Source organism: Lemur catta, chromosome 7, assembly GCF_020740605.2.
Source record: "Lemur catta isolate mLemCat1 chromosome 7, mLemCat1.pri, whole genome shotgun sequence".
Taxonomy (NCBI): domain Eukaryota; kingdom Metazoa; phylum Chordata; class Mammalia; order Primates; family Lemuridae; genus Lemur; species Lemur catta.
Window position 1 is genome coordinate 93,099,191 of NC_059134.1, and position 20,384 is coordinate 93,119,574.

The 20,384-nt window shown below is 38.8% G+C and overlaps 1 protein-coding gene across 16 annotated transcripts in view; it reads right to left on the minus strand.

The window, feature by feature from the left end:
- Positions 1-20,384, minus strand: part of PHF21A (PHD finger protein 21A) — a 180,840-nt gene that overhangs the window by 5,915 nt on the left and 154,541 nt on the right. For 13 of the 16 annotated variants that reach the window (XM_045557896.1, XM_045557905.1, XM_045557903.1 and 10 more), the window contains 8 exons: positions 15,656-15,754; positions 12,687-12,738; positions 11,855-11,934; positions 11,329-11,389; positions 8,577-8,740; positions 2,233-2,388; positions 895-970; positions 71-174 (listed from right to left, as the gene is read on the minus strand). In XM_045557896.1, coding sequence (XP_045413852.1) covers positions 71-174; positions 895-970; positions 2,233-2,388; positions 8,577-8,740; positions 11,329-11,389; positions 11,855-11,934; positions 12,687-12,738; positions 15,656-15,754 — 792 coding nt within the window. Of the gene's footprint in view, positions 1-70; positions 175-894; positions 971-2,232; positions 2,389-8,576; positions 8,741-8,812; positions 8,836-11,328; positions 11,390-11,854; positions 11,935-12,686; positions 12,739-15,655; positions 15,755-20,384 lie in introns of all 16 variants that reach the window. The other 3 variants (XM_045557906.1, XM_045557907.1, XM_045557908.1) reach the window with 1 other exon arrangement.

The following is a 20,384-nucleotide window of genomic DNA, read 5'->3' on the forward strand; positions in this document are numbered from 1 at the left end:
GTTAAGAACCTGGAAAGGTCTACATCTATGCGTCTATGTATCTACCACTGAAGGCAAGAGGTTTACTTACACTTATAGAATTGCTGAGTTGTTTCACCTTTTGCTCTAGTTGTTCTCGTTCTTGTTTTAAATCTGAACTCCATTTAAGTAACTTCTGTTTCTCTTCTTCTTTTGCTGAAAAAAAAAAAAAGGAACAGTTTTTAACAATTAATTATTGTTGGGTTTTTTTTTTTTTTTTTTTTTGAGACAGAGTCTCACTTTGTTGCCTGGGCTAGAGTGCTGTGGCGGCAGCCTAGCTCACAGCAACCTCAAACTCTTGGGCTCAAGTGATCCTTCTCCCTCAGCCTCCCAAGTAGCTGGGACTACAGGCACACGCATCCACACCCAGCTAATTTTTTTCTATTTTTAGTAGAGACGGGGTCCCGCTCATGCTCAGGCTCTTCTGGAACTCCTGACCTCAAGGAATCCTCATGCCCTGGCCTCCCACAGTGCTAGGATTACAGGTGTGAGCCACCACCACACCGGGCAACAATTAATTCTTTGAAAAGGCTACTGTGCTCAGAATGCTTGCCAAAGAAGATATTTTCCCCAAAGCTCCCACACCAAGTGCACAGAACCTGCTCACCTAGACTTTTCCTTTCTCTATGTATAGGTATGCTAAGAAAATTGTCAGTGGTTTGGCCCTCCTGGTTTTACATAAATAAGATACCACTTCTCATTTTTTCTCCCCAAGAATGTCCTACAAAAACTTTGCACTTCATTCAATAAAAGGTTTTTGTTTTTAACTTTAAATTTCTTTTTAAAAATAAAACAAATACTGCCTTCCAGTACTTTTTTAAAAAAAAACAAAACAAAAGGAGGCTTATGAAAACGGGGGTATGGGTAATTCTTTACCTGCTTTGTAGGCAATATAGGAATGAACAATTGCTAAAGTTCCAGGCCATGGAATTGCTTCTTCCTTCTTCAACATCTGAAAAGATGTTTAGAATTTTACCTTGAGGAAAAGGTTTAAACACACATCCTGTATCTAACAGCAAGCAACGGTGTCTGTGGCTACTGGCAGTCAAAATCCAGGAAGGATTTGTGGTAGCAGAGGTCTATGGTTTCTAGACTAACCAGTTCTAAATATCAGCCTAGGAAAATGAAGTTCAAAGGCAGAAAGAGCCAAGACACTTGAGTCTAGACTTAGAAGGAGGCTGGGACTTGGCTGAGCGTTCCTGCCTTTCACACATGCAACCCCCAAACACTCCCGACACCCAGAACCACCGACACAGGAGCTGCATGTCAGCATGGTGGCAGCAGCCATTGGCAGTCTTGTCCTTGACCTGATATGGGCTGCCTATCTCAATTTTAGCCTTATGTGTCTCTCAGAGACAGCTTGTCCAAGGAAATTAAATATCAGTTCCAAATACTAAAGTATAATCTAGACGCTGTGTAGAAAATTATCAGAGGGTCACAAAATGGCATCAGGAAGAGGACAGAGTGAGAAATGATCTATTGTACCACAGAGACTGCAGCATGAGGACCAAGATTAAAAGAGGAAAACCAGAATTCTCTCAAATCAGGATTCCAAAGAACTGAGCAGGATCCCAATGCTTGCTAAGCTACTGGGCTTATTTATCTTTTATTTATACTTTGACTACTTCCAAAAAAGACTTGAGACAGCTCGTAATAAAAATCATAATATAAAGATATATGGATAGTTGAGAAAAAGAGATCAGAAACCAAACAGAGAAGGAGGGAGGAGGCTAGGACAGTACCTAATATGTCTGTCTTTTAAGTCCATGAAATATCAAGACGGCACTTTAGAGTAGTTAGTTCTCTGAGCCTGATGACAACATAGGTTAAAAGTGAAATGGCTGTTATTTTAATTAATCAGTTGGGCAGTTCCTTTAAAGATTTTATTCCCAAAGAAGAGTTCCAAAACCATATACTAGGTTTGGTCCATTCTTGGAGAATGAGGCAGAATGAACTTTTAAAAAGAAGACCATTTCAAACACAAGGAAGCAGGTGGAGTCTATCCACCTCAGCACTATGACAGAGAAGCTCTGCGGGAATGAAGGCTGTGTTCCCGAGTGCTGGGCCGGGAAGATGTGAACAGGGAAGATGTGGCCTGGAGAAGAACACCTGGGAGAGAGAACAGACTGCACCATTCCCCAGGAAAGGAATTCCTCCTGATGGTGGAGTCTTTCTCTTCCTTGGCCCCTCATCCCTCTGACCCACCCACAGCACCTGGTCCTGACATCTGGGACAGATCCACATGCCCTTGGGAATCGCCTTCAGAGGAGGGTCTAAGCAGTCCAGATGATACACACGGGAACACGTGTCGCACATCAGCAACTGGCCACTTTTTCTGCAAACGCTGCAAAAATCCTCATGGATATCACCCTATAAAATTGAGAGGAAAGGTAAGAAAAAGGACAAAAAAGATAAAATTTTAATGTTAACATGCACATCCTGGATGCACATAAATGTTTTAGGACCATCAGCTGCCACATTAGGAGAGTGTTCAAGAAGAGTAGGAATCACCAATGGCACAAGCCCCCACAAACTCCATACAACTCAGGTTCCTGGGTGGGGACAGTACAGCAGTTCCCCCTTATCTCTGGGGGACATGTTCCAAGACCCCTAGTAGATGCCTGAAACCACAGATAGTACCGAACCCTATCTATGCTATGTTTTCCCTATACATTCATATCTATGATAAAGTTTAATTTATAACTTAGGCACAATAAGAGATTAGCAACAATAACTAATAAAACAAAACAATTATAACAATATACTATAATAAAAATTATGTGAATGTGATCTCTCTCTCTCAAAATATCTTAATATTTTCAGACTGTGGTTGACCGCGGGTAACTGAAACCATGGAAAGAAAAAACTCAGAGCGGAGAATACTATATTCTTAGTTTAAGTTAGAGTTTACATGAAAGGTCTTGTAGTTGCCTAGGCCAAAATTAACTTTATAGGTGACAGCTAAGCATTTACTATGTTTTGGTAGAGGCCAACCCACAAATAATTTTATAGGCACTGAAATCTATTCATCGAAGTGTTTTGCAATATGACACAAACAATTCTGATTACCAGTCATTTCTGGGGGGAGTTCAGAAAGATAGGGAGAGAAGCCTGACAAAAAAATGGAGTTTTACTGAACTACTAGCTTGTTTAGTGAGAAAAAATATAGTGAAAGTTCAAATGGGAAAAAATTAAGTCAGGAGCAAATTAAACTCATGATCTGTCTAAAATGAAGAATCTGTCTAGTAAACCCCTTGGACCCTCTTGTGTGTGGCGGGGGGGGGGGGGGGGGGGGGGGGGGAATAAAACGAAGAATTTAAAAAGCCAAAGCAACAATGTTCTCCTGAAATCAGGACTTTGCATTTGCTGTTCCATGGACCATTCTATTCTGGGAGGTTGGATCCCTGTAAGATACTTCACTGGCTGGAAGAAGGCAAGCAGCCCCCATCCACCCTGCCCGTCTCTCCCACCTGTTAGTGAGGGGATAAGCACTCAGGTAAGTCTGCCGGAGCCTTCTAAACAGAAGGCAGCATCCAAAAAAACAGTTCTACTTACAATTTAGAGAGGAGAACACAGAAAAATAAAGAGCTATTAAAGAGCAGCTGTTCTCTGATAAGGACACCAGGGAAGAGAAGACTGAAGGGACGTGCCAGAGGGGACCCAGCAAGTTGAGCCGATGTGTTGTTTTAGATTTCAAGGTCTAATGCAGAACTTGTGCAGAGAGAGCAATGCCGAGTCCTTCCTTTCTATGATGTTATCCCTCTACCACTGCTACTGAAGGAACACATCTTCACAGACACATAATTTCTCTCTAAAGGAAAGGAAACTTTCTCTATAATTCACAAGGGTATTTGGGAGCCTAAAAAATATGCTGCAAAAAGTTATAAGACACATCATAGTGTGGATTGGTTTTAATCTTAGTAAGAAAATGTCAATTCTGGGCAGCAAAAAAGATACTCAATACATGTACAAAAATATGATATGAAAATGCAGCCTAATAGTTTAACTTCCAGGCACCAAAAGAGGTAAGGTTTCATCACTGGATTAACCATGACTTTCTTCCTTCATTATTAAAATCAGGCTGAGGGGTGCTCTCTTCCTCTGGAGGGTTAGTCTTTCTTGAACCTCAGCCCCAAGTTTTAAGTCTCTATCTTTATGAAGTTTATAAAAAATGTGTGGTTTCAAAGACTGTTTTACACTAACAATAGATAAAATTATCAGTGGAGAAGTGAATGAGTCAAACTGGACATCTTATTCAGAGGGACTTGTTGTTGGAGTAAGTAGAGTTTTGCTCACTTTCCTTTGCTCCTGAGTAAGGAGGACGTCAAGTATAAGGCAGAGAGTACAGAAAATAAAGGTTAAATAATTTCTTTAAGTTTCTAAAGGAAAGAAACCTTCCTATCCTATTTACATATCCTATATCAGTAGTTCCTAATATTTTTGGTGTTAGGATCCCTTTACACTCTTAAAGTTACTAAGGACCCCAGAGAGCTTTTATGTAAGTTATATCTACTGATATTTACTATAGTAGAAGTTATAATATTTTTGACTTTGAAATAATCACAGAATCACAGAAAGTTACAAAAACAGTATATTGAAAAACCCTAAACCCAAGAACACACAGGCATACATTCCATTAGCTGTCAGAGTGATGATATTATCACACATCATACAATATCTGGAAAATTCCATTGTTCAGTCTTGAGAGAATGGGAGTGAAAATGGCAAATGACTTTTTAGCATTATTATGAAAATAGTTCTGATTTTACAACCCCCTGAAAGAGTCTTGGGGACTCCCAGACTATACTTTGAGGACTGCTGCCCACAGAAATGAATATAAAATGCCAAAATTTTTCATCCATACAGAATTGGTTATTTGCCTAAAGAGAGCAGGGGAAGTCCATGGAGGTACTGCAGCTGGTCAAAAGGCTTAGGCTTTGGTGACTGACCAAATTATTACCATAAACCACCAAATAATAAGTTGAAAGATGACTGACCCGTGATTCTTTGCTAGGAGCTGAGGGTGTATCTTTTCAGAAAACGTGCTGGCTATAAGCCAGGAAACAAGTGCCACTTCATCATTTGCTAAAAAATTTTATAATTATGTCAACATATCTTCCTTTTATATAAAAACAATGAGTGGCAACAAGATATATCCTGAGGATTAGTGTCTGCCTGGGTCTTGTATCACCAAGTCCTTCTAAATGGTTATTGATCCCCAGAAATGCCTGTCTCTCAACTGTTACTGTTTAATTAATGTTGTTGGGGATGTGCTACCCAGCAGCAAACATAGAGAGCCCTGTGTGTTGACTTTAATCACTGCCACTGTTGGGATACTGTAAAAATAGAAGTCAATTACCTTTTTAAAAAAATACATTTCACTGAGTTTAACTCAGGACATTCTGAACATATTTAATGGTTTTAGAAAAGCTTTCTTTTACCTTTAGATTTCTGAAAAGCATAATATTTGCATTTTAAGATAAAACCTAGAAGAAGCTTAGTTGTGGTTTAATCTGAGTGGATCCTTTGGGTTCAGTCTCTCAAAGAAAACTATAAACTCTCTCAACCAAAAAAAAAAAAAAAGCTAAACAAAAATATTGTTTAGGAAAGTGACTCACACATAGAACTGCAAAGTCATCTTGTCCCCCTACATTTATGGAACATCAGAGAGGGACAGCTCTACCAAGAACCCAATAAGCTGGTGATCCTTTGGCAATTCTTCAACTGAGGAAAAGCTGAGATTATCTTTGGTGCCAGTAAACAAGGTGTCTGACAGGGACTCCTGATGCTCATTAACAAGAGAGTTAGAAAACCTGTACCTATTAGTAATGCAAAGTCAGGGAAGCTGGGTAAAACACGGAATCTTTAGAGCGATGATGAGTCTGTAGCCACCGCTATGTCTAAGGAAGGAAACCTGTCAGAGAACAGAATTCTTCTATGACCCTGGTCCTCCAAAGATAACACTTTCTTTCTTGCAGCTGGAATTTTAACTCAGAATGTTCACATAGTATTCTTTTGCTCTTGGGAATGGGGCAGGTCATTAGTAAGCTCTAAGAACCTTCAAGTTCAAGGGACATTTTACCTTAAGATGGTCAAAGACAAGCTCTGTAATTCACAAAAGAACTTCATGTGCAAAATGAAACTGTTGGTTTCTCTCCTCAAATCTGTTCCTCTTGTAATCTTTAGTAAATGGCACTTCATCTTTCTAGTTGTTTAGGCCAAAAACTTTGGATTTATCCTTGACTGTTCTCTTTTTTGCATAACTCACATTCCATCCTGATGACTCTTCAAAATATACGCAGACGATCACTTTTCTCCATCTCTACTTCCACCATCCTCATAGGCCAAGCTATCAGCATCATCTCTTGCCTGAACAATTGCAACAGCTTCTTAGCTGGTTTCCCTGCTTCCATCCTATTCCACTTTACAGTCCCTTCTCCATATTTTAGACACAGTGATCCTTTTAAAATCCAAGTTGATTTTGAAAATACCGTAAAAATAACAAATGCAGGCAAGAACCATTAAAGAATGCTAAAACAATTGGGTGAATTTGTTGGGAAACTGGGTAATTTATATAGACTCAAAGCTATCTCCACCAGAGGAAAAGGCATATTTGTAAGTAGGAAAATTTGATAGAAACTAACTTAAGAGATAGAAGTTAACATCGCCGACAGTGGGGCAAGACTGACACCGTGTGCCTCCTGTTGTGATGCACCGAGAAGGACCCATCAGCGCTTACTAGTGATGAATGAGTTCAGAATACTGAATCTACTGTTGACAAAAAAAATCAGCCCGAATGGAGAGGTACTCTGTAGAGCAACTGGCCTATCTTTTAAAAAATGTCAGTGTTATGAAAGACAAAGAAAGGCTGAGAGGAATAAAGGAGACCAAAGAGACAATACCATGACAATAAATGTCAAGAGTAATCTTGGACTGCATCCTGAAGCAGAAAAAACAAAGTGTCTCAAAGGCAAGTATCAGGACAATTGGAGAAATGTGAATATGGACTGTATATTATATACTAATATATTATCAATGTTAAATTTCCTCAATTTCATAAATGCATTGTGGCTATACAAGAGAATATCTTTGTTCTTAGGGGATATACATGGAAATATTTTGCGGTGAAGATTCATGAGGTCTGCAACTTTTTGTTAACTGGTTCAACAAAAAAAGATAGAGCGTGGGGGGAGAAGCATATGTGGCAAAATGTTAACAACCAGTGAATCAAGGTGAAGGGTATACATTTGTTCTTTGTACCGTTTATTGTAACTTTTCTGTAGCTTTGAAATTTTTTAAAAGAACAACTGAAAAATCAGGTCACTCCCCTACTCAAAACCCTCCAGTAGTCTCCCATTTTACTCAGAATAGAAGCCACAAGTCCTGTACAACTGGCCCTGCCATCTCTGGCTTCTCCCCTCCCACCACTCGGGACAGCTTGCTCTGCCCAGCTCTCCTGGCCTTCTTTTCTTTCAACACGCCTTGCACACTCCCACCTCTAAGCTTCTGCACTGCTATTCCCTCTGCGTGTAATGCTCTTCCCCCAGGTACGCCTGTGGTTCCTTCACTGCCTAACAGAGAGGGTTTCTCTCACCAGTCTTCATAAAATAGCAATCTCCTGCCGCCACTGTGCTCATGTCCTCAATCTAGCCTACTTTTCTTCACAGTACTTTTCACTACCTGACATATTACATGTTTACTTTCTTATCATCTGGAATATGCGCTCCTTGAGGGCGGAGAGCTGCTTTTGTTCCCTGCCCTGTCTCCAGCCTCAAAACAGCCACTTGCTCAGCAGAGGAGTGCTCAGTATCTGCTGAGTGAATTCACTGCTTTGTGAATGCTGATTTAAACATTTAGAGCACTGGTTCACACTCCTGCAGTTTGTGGGTGAAGGGTGAAGGGCTACTAACTGTGTGACATTTTTAAGGAACTTGTTTCTCTTTTTTTTAATTTTTAATTTTTTTTTATTCTTTAGAGACAAGGTCTTACTTCGTCACCCAGGTTGGTCTCAAAATCCTGGCCTCAAGCAATCCTCCCACCTTGGCTCCAAAGTGCTGGAATTATAGGCATGAGTTACCTTGCCTGGCCAGGAACCTGTTTTTGATCAACTCTGCTGAATAAAGGTGCTCTAAAGAAAACTTTCCACTTCTGAAATTATACTTGAAGCAGCAAACAAGGGCTGCTAGGGGAACACATGACTTGTTCATTTTCCCTACTCCCAAAACACTAATGATAGAAACCTATACACCTCTCAATTCTATGAGATGATTTCCCCATCCCATCCCTTTTCTGAGAAACCATTTACACTAGATCAAATTCAGACTCTGAAAACTCTGACTGAGCTTCCTGATGTTATTTTTAACATAATTCTCAAGGACATGGAAGGTCTGGGACCTCAGAAGGAAGTGGCCATACATGGCATACAAAGCATCCTGCAGCGTTTATCGTTGTTCCAGGGTTAATCAAGAAGATGCAAGTTGATAAGGAGACAACATATGATAACGCTCTTCCCAATTTAAGCTCTCAGAAAGAGAGCGAACTTTTCCCAAGTTACTTACGTCTGTGGAGGTGGGGCTGGGCAGGGACACAGGCTGAACAGGTGCAGGGAAAGTGAATGTGGTCTCTGTCTTTTCATTTTCAGGGGAGTCAGGATGACTGGATGGGGGGGATGTTGGGGTAAGGGCTCCAAACCCCAGCACTGCATTGTATTTTGGAGGACGACCTATATACCAAGAGAAGGGAACAAAAGGGAAAAAGGGGGAGGGAAAGAGAGGGGGAAAATGATCTTACATACCTTTGGCCAGTGTTCCTCATTGGCTAGCATGGAAAAGGAAGTGAGGTAGCAGACAGAAGGTTAATACAACAGTCCCAAAGGAAGGAAGAGAAGCAAAGATTTAAATGTCATTAGAAACAACTACATGAATCTCAAGAGAAGGGAGGATCAGAGAGCCTTGGAGAATGACAGAGGAGCTGGCTTATGTAAAAAAGACCTCACCTTAGGCAGACTATGGTGAAGTTCCTGGACTATTAAAATTTAAGATTTCTAGTGCAAGAACCAAGATGTCAAAGCCCAATGGGAGCCAAGGCCAGGAATAAGAATTTATTTTTTCATATCTTTTGCATATTGTCTCTAAGGTTTCTCTACAATCACCATTCCTACAGTAAATTGATGATTCTTACTTCCCACAAAATGATTTATTTAGGATTTCTGCTCTTCCTTTTCTTTCCTATCTACATTTTGGTCATTTCACTGCTTGTGAGGATAGAAAGAGGCAAAGCAAGGAGGCAAAATTCAGGTTAGCTATTCTTACTTCTTGCTGTTAGAGCTATTGAGAGAGACATTCTGATAGTAGCTGAAACCTGAGAGCTAAAATGATGCTGTGGGCCTAACAATGAATTTAAGTACTTCTGGCTCTGGACACCTTCCCCAGTTGACTGAAAACTGTTTCCCATCTTTCCATTACAAACACTCTGGTGAACTATATGTCTAAAAACTGGGGCTGTTCCAAAGTCTCAGGAAAGGCCCTGTCATCAGCACTACTAACTGAGAGTCTGATTTGTGCAAGATCATTTTGAATCAAACTTCACAGCTACAAAGAATCTATAAACGAGCCCTATGGGTACAGAAAGTCCAGGTCAACCACTCTTGCCTCACCACACATCTAAGACAGGGTCCTTATCTTCCCCAGGGTCATAGCTTAGGAGCTGTGAGTGATCCAAAGTATACGCACAGCATAGCAAAGGGAAAAAAAGAGAGCCAAAGGGGTACAAAACCGCCTATAAGCACCGGTAAATGGTACATATGATCATGACTTTGCCAAGTTATAATTTGTATTAGGATTATGCACAAGACTCAATATTCTGTCAGACATTACACAAACATTACCTCTCTGTGTTAAACTGGCAATGTCTACAGTACAAAGACAGATCTTATTGGTTTATCTTTTCTAGGAAATTTAGTGCTGCTAGAAGGGGAACCGGAAGATGAATGCTCTTTGTTTACCCATGGAAGGCACATCCTAGGCATTGTGAATGCAGGCTTCTATCCTCTGACCTTGGCAAGAGATGCCAAGGTCTTTCTGGCTCATTTAACTCCCATCCTCTCAGCAGACACTGTTCACTATCAGGTAAATTAATTGTGGCCTCTGGCTGGGGGGCTCCTTTCTGAGAACTGCGTTAGAGGTCACTAAAAAATTGCTGAACACAAAACGAAACAATAAAAAATAACCTATGGCACTGGTTACTGTGGCCCAGGAATCAATATAAAGCAATGACTTAGAGTTTCCCATCTAAATATTTTTGGCAACTTGAATGACAGGACTGAGGAAACATTAGAATGAGTTACTAAGGGTGGGTATGATATCTCTTTTTGTGGGTAGGGGAAGGTAATGGTATAGTTATAGTCCTGCCTAAGGCAGACAAAGGGTCAGGATGACCTCCTAAGCTTCCAATAGCTCTGAGATTGTGTGCGCATATGCAAAAATTAGTATGCTACTCCACTCACTCTGCAACCTTTCTAGCCTGGAACTATAATTCAGGGACACATTACCATGTGGAGAAAAGGACCTTGGGACGTATTACTGACATCAAAGAACAATTTCAGTACCTTGTTTATGAGCTCAAACCCTGAGCTATTAAGACCTATTTAGACCTGCACAGTCAGAGATGCTGCAGCCGCTGCTGTGTTTTCTGTCCTAAGAGTAAAGTAGAATGCCCGTGGGAAGGTCTGAAATATGGGAATGGAGTGCATTAGGAATTTGTGCTTTGGGAAACCTGTTTTGACAGTAACCTTTTTCTTACATAGTTGGGAGATACCCTCTTCTCAATGATTCTAAGTTCAGAGTGTGGCTACCTTTCTTCTTCCTGGAAAGTCTGCAGCTCCCAGAAACTTAGAGTCACACTCTGCTGTCTCACTGGCAGCAGGACAACCAAGACACTATTAGGAACACCTTGGCAACAGCATTGCTCTGTTCTGCTTAATGATGCTCAAATGCTTCCTTTTACACGGTGTTCTGTTCACTGTGCTATTCATGGATGGCCTGGCGGGCTCAGGGCAGAAAGGCTGCATTAAACCATTCCCCTGAGTCAGCTTTGCCAGAATCCTAGGTAAGTTAGCTTTTCATTCAGCATATAGAACTCTAATAAGAAATCTCACTCTCTTTTCTCCCCCATTCTCAGAGAACAACAACAAAACTATTTTCGAGGGATAGAGGAGTTAGGTCCTAGGAAAATGGGAGTAGGGAGGGAGAAGAAACACACACAGAAAGCAAAAGTAACAGCAGCAAGGGAGAGGTATAAAAAGGTCCTCACCTCTCTTCCGGGTCCCCGGATGCATTGTGCTGTTTAGGTATGTGACTGCACTCTTCTTACGCTTTGAGGATTGAAGAAGGAAAGGTGACTGGTTGAATAGCATGATTACTTACTACTAATACTGGTGCAAGCTAAAGACCAAGCATGACATGCCTGTCAACATGCCAGCTAGTTAGTGCTAATCATCCTAAGGTCTCAGTGCTAAAGGGTTTTATTATTACACGTGTACTTGGCTCTCAGAAAAGTCTGCCTCTGCTTCAGATGATAGTTGTGCTAGAGTCAGGATGAATTAAAATTTTAAGGTAGGTTTGTGTCTGCTCACACTTAGGGGAAAAAAAAGCCAAGGGCTAAGCAGTGAATAATAAAAATGAAATAATGTAAGCCAGAGAAAAAAACCAACTTTTCGCAGAGCTGGCCAAGCACAATCAGGGTGCTGCTCTTAAGCAGGCTTTCAGATGGGAGGTGCCAAACAAGTCAGAAGTAAAAGTGGAGTGGGAGAGAAGGGCCAAGTGCTGGCCAAGAATACCTCTGGCTCAAAGACTGCACCACTGTATACTGGATTTGCTGTTGTTCTTCTTTTTCGCTCTTGCCTCTTGCTTTGGATTTCTTGAGAAAAGAAAAGGTTTTCATTAGAAAAGAGGTATGGAGAACCTACAAAACTTAACTTCATTGTCTTATCTGTTGGTTTTCCCGTAACAAATCAGAAACAGGTGACAAGTCTCTTTTCACTGCAGGCTTAACAGAGGCAAGTATACTATTAGAAGCAAATATGTAGGACCATCTACTCTTACCTCTCAGAAAGCAAGACCATGCTGTCCCACAATGTGACTGAGAGCTCAACAGTAGACAGCATTTGTAAACAAGCTGTCCTGGTTTATTTTTAGACTGCTGTGTATATATAGTTCTCGATGAACTTTATCCATAGACTTAGACTGAGTAACCAAAGTTCATCATTCTTGAATTAAATAACCAGGACAGGTATAGCTTTGCAACTGTTTTTAAGATTCTGATAACCTGGAATGACTGAAAAATACAGACAAGGATTTATTGGAGGATTACATGCTACTTTGTGCTGTCTGAAAAAAAAGAGCTCCCCTAAAGGGAACAGAAGTCACCTTAATTCAGGCAACTGTGAAGGTTTTCCCAGGTCGGTAGTGTGGATAATGATAGGAAGGGGAGGGCCTGCAAATCAGACAGAGGGAAGGCAATTTTTCCTCTAAAGGAAATAAAGTTCACATTCGTTGAATCATACTCTATTTGTGTTCCAATTTTCTATTCTAGGAATTCAATCAAACACCATTTGCAAGAACAAAGCTGTGGGCCAGAAAAAAGGCAATGCCAAGAATATCTTCTCTTACCTTCTAGATGGTCATGTGTTACCAACCCTAGAGACACCATGAAGGCAAGTTTCTGTGCCAGAGAAACAAAAGAAGAATATACTTCAGTCTGAGTTCTCACAAAGCCAATAGCAGGTTCATCCTCAGACACAAGGGAAAGTCAGCCCAATGGGCTGGTTGCTTGAAGGAGGCTGGATTCAGATGAACTGAAAGCAGGCATCCTCCACTCTAGTAGCTTTCTGGTCTAATAGGCCCAAAAGAGAAGGACTGGGGTCTACATTTTTCTGCTTTCTCAATGACAGAAATCAGTATCAAGTGACCTGAGTTTTTTTTTTTTCCTTCAGAAAAATCCTCTCAAAGGGAAGTCGATTTGATACTTGAAAAATGTGCAGAGGATTTTAAAGAGCCTCCCAAATAACAAGCTCCAAATTCCAAGTGCATCACTTGTCATGACTAGGTCAGGGTTTCTCACATTTTTACTGCCACTGATTGGACAATGCTAAATCAAAGCTAAATGATTTCTAGGAATGACAGCAGGTGATTCTGTGTAATACTATGATTTTCCAATCAAACATGGACCTAAAAATTATGGAGCAATTTCTCTTTGAAGATCACTCTTAGGGCTCCCTAAGTAGCTAAGTTGACTAGAATACTGCACCCCAAAGCTGAAATGTTAAGACACATCAAGCTGGAAAGAGCATCGGATTGATTTCTATTCTTCTCTTTGGTTGCCTGTAGTCTGAAAAGTATGTCTTCCTTGTCTGTTGTACTACTGCATGTGGTTTCTGAATATGCCAAATAATACATCAGTTTCTTTCTCTGATGAATAAAGAACATCATCAATTGTTAAAAGACATACTCCTGTAGAGTTATTTATACAAGTTTGGTCTTTAAAAATCCTGACATCTTATCCTTGACATTAAATATCATGATACTTTGGCCTGAAGTGACAGGTTCAGCCTACTGGATACATTCCTTGAGGAAGCCACTTGAGCACATAGAAATGTCCTTTACTAGTATCTTCAGAGTCTTGAAGAAATGTTTTTATTTTATTTCTTGTTTCAAAAACTTAGGTAGGCACCTATCCCCATTGACAGCCAGAGTAATCCAGCAAGAAAAAGCAGTCTTGGACTCACCCATTTTCTACACTGAACATTGAAACATACTGTTGTTGCCAACCTACTACACTACTAACTTTCACTAGCCCTTCAAAATATAATCAAGATTAGTAGGTTCTCCACCAAGCATTCTGTTAATAAAGCAGTATGTGGACGGACATTCAGATGCACCCTCTTTTAAGCAAGTAACAGCACCCTTCTTGGCCATTCACATCCAACTCATCTTTGCCAGTCTAGATCAAGCTACAAAATAATTATTAAATGAGAAAATCTCCTCCCTTGTGGAACAGATTTTCAATGATAGAATAAAAAGTTTTTAAGGGCCGGGTGCAGTGGCTCACGCCTGTAATCCTAGCACTCTGGGAGGCCAAGGCGGGAAGATCGCTCAAGGTCAGGAGTTCGAGACCAGCCTGAGCAAGAGCAAGACCCCGTCTCTACTAAAAAATAGAAAGAAATTAACCGGACAACTAAAAATATGTAAAAAAAAATCAGCCGGACATGGTGGCGCATGCCTACAGTTCCAGCTACTTGGGAGGTTGAGGCAGGAGGATCGCCTGAGCCCAGGAGTTTGAGGTTGCTGTGAGCTAGGCTGACGCCACAGCACTCTAGCTCGGGGAACAGAATGAGACTCTGTTTCAAAAAACAAAAAAAATTTTTTAAGAACTTTTGCCTCATATATTTATCTCACATATGCCAACAGCTAATTTATTCTCTTTATGGCAGTGATCTGTCCAACGAGAAGGTGAAATATTTGCTACTATACATGTTAGTATCTGCTTGCCCACATTGTGTGCCACTGACATAAGATATCCTTCAGTTTCTGTTGATAAGGAAACTTTACCCATAGTTTACTATTTTTCCTCCTTCAAGTATAATACTTGTCATCAATTTTGCAGATGATTTTACAAGTTTCTCAGTAATTTGTGTGACTAGTACTTCTTGTCAGTTACAGTTTTGGTCCCTTCTTTCAAGGTAAAATTAAAAATTAATTCATTTCATATCAGAATGAATTAGATTTCATATTTATTTTAGAAAAACCTGAGTTGACTCAATGAATCACTGCTTTAAGAAAAAGACATGAAGCTTTGATGGCTTCATGTCACTATTTGACATGGTTTCATTATAAAGAATGTACTGAAGATAAAGAGAAATGGATTACTGGTCTAATAAAATCTAAGTATCAGATATTCAGCATCATATTACCTGTCCACATTTTTCTTTTATAGCTGCATATACAAAAGCATCCAACTAAAAAAATTTTCTTGTCTAAGGACATACATGTTCACATTTTTGTACTAGGGTCTTGTTTGCTAATTATGTTTATAATTCTATCTTGAGTTGTAGTATAGATGTTACGATTTTCATCGCTACTATTATGCTTCAATGAACTACTTTTGAGCTACTGATTCATTTGGGATTTGGGATTCTAATGCACTATAATGGCAGCAACAAAATGTACATTTAACAACTGTAATCGATAACATAAATAGATATTAGCTAAGTGAACTGGATATCTTATAAATGTTGGCCAAGAAAAACAGAACATAATAATGATTAGGAATGTAATCAGATAGCTGGAAAATTATCATTAATCTTACATTTCAAATTTGTAACAAGTATATCAACAATACCATTTTAAAACTTTTCCTTTGAAATAATCAATATGCTTATGTGACAGTGCATGGACCCTCAGGACCACACTCTAATAAATACTCCCTAGGTCCACCTGGCAATAACATGGTTGAATAATGATAAAGCACAAGAAAAGGGATGATGGATTGACTCAGAGAGCAGGTGTCCCTCCCGGTGTGTGAAAATAAATCACACATCATAGACTGCGCCTGAGCCCTTCCTTTGGATAGATGGGCCTACCTGAGGGTTCTCTTCCCGTTTTGGTTTAGGTGCAGCAGGTGGGGTGATGGTACGGCTCTCTGTTTGTTTCTCTTCTGTTTCTGTGTGAGATTTAACTGTCTAAGAGAGAAAAATTTAAATAAAAATTCAGAATCCATTTTTTAATTAAAAGAATGAAAACAACCAGCAGTTTACCAGTGGCCAAGAAGAAAGAAAAGAACACACTCAAATTTGGAAAATATTAATAAAGGAGTTAATATTATGGATTTCATTGGGAGAGGGAGGGAAATAAATAAATTGGAAAGCCCCAGTTGAAATGAAATTGTATAACTAGAGTAAATACAATAGTCTACATAATACGAAAAGAAAAACCCATTGTTTAATTCCTATGTATAGAAATGAAGTACATGCTGCTCTCTCTGATTTTAATGTATTTTAGGATGTGGGGGTAATTTCCCAGAAGCAGGCCCACTGTTGTTATATATAGGTCAAGCTCTAGTCCACAGCATACTCAAGATCAGAATGATGTTGAAAACATCTTACATACACCCTCTTTTATTTCAGGATAATTCTAGTCATAATCTAAGAGAGATTGCTGAATAAACTTTTCTTGGAATATTTAAAACCTGCCTATGTCATCCATTAGAGGAGAGATGAAATTGCCAAGAACCACCAGCCTAATTATTCCCAAAGTCTTCTTCCAGAAGCATCCACTCAAGCAGAAGAAACACCTGTTGCATTACCATGTTCAAACACAAACAGCAGCTAGCATATTGGTAGATCAGGCTTGCTTTACTACTCTGACCATGACCTAATGGCTAATTCATTTTATGAAGTCCTCTGTAAATACTGAAATTATTTTAGGACAGTGAATATAAAACTGTAAACACAAACCTAATTTGCTTTTTCAAAATTAAGAAACATGTGGCTATAATGGTCTTTTTGTATGGCAACAAGTAATAAAATAAGTGAGAGTAAAACTGATTATTGATGGGCAGGAGCTAAGTGAAACACTTTACTCCTACAAATAGGACATCAAAAGTTCTCAAAAATTATGCTGTGAAATACATTATTAGATCTGAAAAACACAAGCACAAAGATCTTTCACTTTATTTCCTGGCTACTTCTATATTTTCCTTCAGCTTTTTTTTTTTTTTTTTTTTTTTTTTGCTTTTCCTGGTTCACGAAATTTTTTTTGTTTTTCAATTTTTTTAATTGAAAAATAATAATTGTACATATTCATGGGGTACATAGTGATGTTTTAATACATATAGACAGGGATAATTAGCACATACATCCTCTCAAAACAGTTATCATTTCTTTGTGCTGGGCACACTCAATATCCTCCTTCTAGCTATTTCAAATGATATATATTTTTTGTCTTTTTTTAAATTCAGGATATTATGGGGGTACAAACATTTTGGCTACATGAAATGCGTTTGCTTCGCTCAAGCCAGGGCTACAAGCGAGTCCATCCCCCATACAGTGTGCCCCGTTTCCAACAGTTGTGGGTTTACCCCCCTACCTTTCCCTTGGCTTTTTATATTATCACATAAGGAAAGTGTAAGCTGCCTTATCAGTACTGTGGCAACCACTACTCAGGCAAATGTGGTCTCCCCCTGCCCCCACTGACTGGTATCCTGTCTTATTTTCCCCTTTATACTAAAAGCTACTTGAGTGTGGGGTTTGTTTCATACGCCCCTTTGTACCTAGTATAGTGCCTCATGCAGAGCAGGTATACAGTAAAGAGCTGATGATCTTCTGAGTGACAAACATGATGAGGAAGAATCTCTCAAGTCATTCTCTCCCTTTCTCTCTCTCTCTCTCTCTCTCTCTCTCTCACATACACACACACACACACATGCACATGCACACACACACGCACACAGGTTTTATCCAAAAAGGACACATTTCCTTTATAAAACAAACCACCAATGGGGAAGTAGTTTATAGTGACATTTAAAAGGTCCTGGATGGCCCGAAAGCTTATTTTCATGGTTCTTTGAATGTAGAAGGATAGAAGTATGAAGGAGGAGGGGGAAGATAAGGTCAACTATAAGGGTGTGCTGCTTCGGTCCCAGGCTGTGTGAAGCTCCGTGGAGCCTCTTATTTCCACTTCTAAGGCTGAGTAAAGCACTTAGTGGCAATGCCTCTGGGGAAGGGCAAATCAATTCCTCTCCACTAAAGAATTACTCATGGTTCAAATTTCTCTTTCTCATGTAAGGAGAGTACAATTATTTCAGTGCTAGATAAAGAATGCCAAAAAGTATCCAAAAAATAAAAATAAAACAATCAAAATATTAGAGGGTGCCTTTCTCTCACAGACCCCTTACTCTGGGGGAAGCAGGCTGCATGTTGCGAGCGGCTCTATGGACAGGCCCAGGTGGTGAGGAACTGAGTCTCCAGCCCACTGCCAGTGGAGAAATGAGGCCTGACAACGCCCATGTGCCCGAGCCTGGAAGTGGAGTATCTAGCTCTAGTTGAGCCTTGAGATGACAGTAACCCTGGCCAACGAGTTTGACTGTAAACTTATGTGCGTCCTTTAACCAGAACCACCCAGCTAAGCTGCAGACAGACCAGAGGCAGTGCAATGATGTATTTAAGGTGATGAGAGAAAAAAAAAAAAAAACACAAAACTATCAGCCAAGAATTGTATATCCTGCAAAATTATTCCTCAAAAATGGAAAAATTAAGACATTCCCAAATAAACAAAAGTGGAGGATATTCACCGTTAGTATATCTGCCCTAACGAGAGTTCTTTAGGCTGAAATGAAAAGACACTAGACAGGAACTTGAAGTCATATGAAGAAATAAGAACTCCAGTAAATATGTACTTTTACTGTACATATTTAACTATATGGGTAAATATAAAAGCTAGTACTATTGTATTTTTTATTTTAACTTCTCTTTTTTGTTTCCTATATGGCTTAAAAGATAAATACACAAAACAATAATTATAAATCTATATTAGTGGGCACACAATGCATAAATATATAATTTGTGACAATAACAACATAATGGGGGGGGGCAGAGCTATATACGAGCAGGGTTTTTGTATATTTTTTAATATAAGCTGTGATTAATTCAAACTAGATTGTTAAAAATTTATGAATGTTAACTGTAATTCCCATGGTAACAACTAATAATTATATACAGAAAAGGAAATGAGGAAAGCATGAAAATGGTACAATAGAAAAAAAAAACAAACACAAAAGAAGGTAATATTAGAGGAAATGAAGAGCAAAAAAGATATAAGGTATGTATAACATATGTAGAAAAAAAATAGCAAAATGGCATAAATCCTTCCTTATTAGTAATTTCTTTAAATGTAACCAGATTAAACTCAACAATTAAAAGACAGAAAGTAGCAGAATGGACAAAATACATGAGCCAAATATATGCTGTCTGTAAGAGACTCATTTTAGAGCAGAAGTCATAAAAGGTTGAAAGTGAAACGATGAAAAAAGATATTTCATACAAATAGTGACCAAAGAGTACAGGGATAGCTATTCTACTATCAGACAAAAGTGACTTAAAGTCAACATGTGTTACAAGAAATAAAGGTCTTTACATATTGACAAAAAGGTCAATTCAAAAAGAAGATATAATAGTTACAAACATATACACACCAAACAACAGAGCCTCAAAATATATGAAGCAAATATTGACAGAATTGAGGAAAGAAATAAACAGTTTTACAACAATAGTTGGAAATTTCAAAACCCCACTTTAACCAATGGACAAACCTTGTAGACAGAAGATTAATACCGACAGAGAGGACTTGAACATTACAAACCAACTAGACCTATCAGCCATATAAAGAACACTCCATTCAACAATAGCAGCATACATATTTCTTATCAAGTATACATAAAACATTCTCCAGGCTAGACTGTATGTTAGGCCACAAAACAAATCATAATAAATTTACAAAGACTGGAATCATCAAGTATCTTCTCTGACCAAAATGGAAAGAAGTTATAAATCAATAACAGAAGGAATATTGCAAAATTCACAAGTATGTGAAAATTAAATAACACACTCTTAACCAACCAATGGATCAAAGAAGAAATCACTAGAGAAATGAGAAAATGCTTTGAGAGAAATGAAAATAACAACACAACATACCAAAGCTTAAGTAATGCCGTGAAAGTAGAGCTCAGAGGGAAATTTATAGTTAAGAGTCTATATTAAAAAAGAAGATCTTAAATCAATAACCTAACTTTATACCTTAAGAAACAGAAAAAGAACCAAATCCAAAGTTAGCAGAAGGAAAAAAATAATAAAGAAAAGGGTAGAGAGAAAAATGATATAGAGAACAACAACAGAATCAACAAAACTAAAAGTTGATACTTTGAAAAGATCAACAAAATTGACAAAGCTTTGGTTTAGACCAACTAAGAAAAAAAGAGAGAGGATACAAATAAAAAAAGTCAACAATGAAAATGGTACATTAATACCAATCTTACAGAAATAAAAAGGATTATAAGAAAACACTCTGAACAACTATATGCCAACAAACTAGATAACATAGGCAAAATAGACAAATTCCTAGAAATACACACATTACCAAAACTGACTCAAGAAGAAACAGAAAATCTCAATAGATCTATAACTGCAGAGATTGAAACAGTAATAAAAACCCTCTCCAAAAAGAGAAAGTATAGGACCAGATGACTTTATTAGTGAATTCTGCCAAACATTTAAAGAATTAGCACCAATCCTTCTCAAACTCTTCCAAAAATTAGAA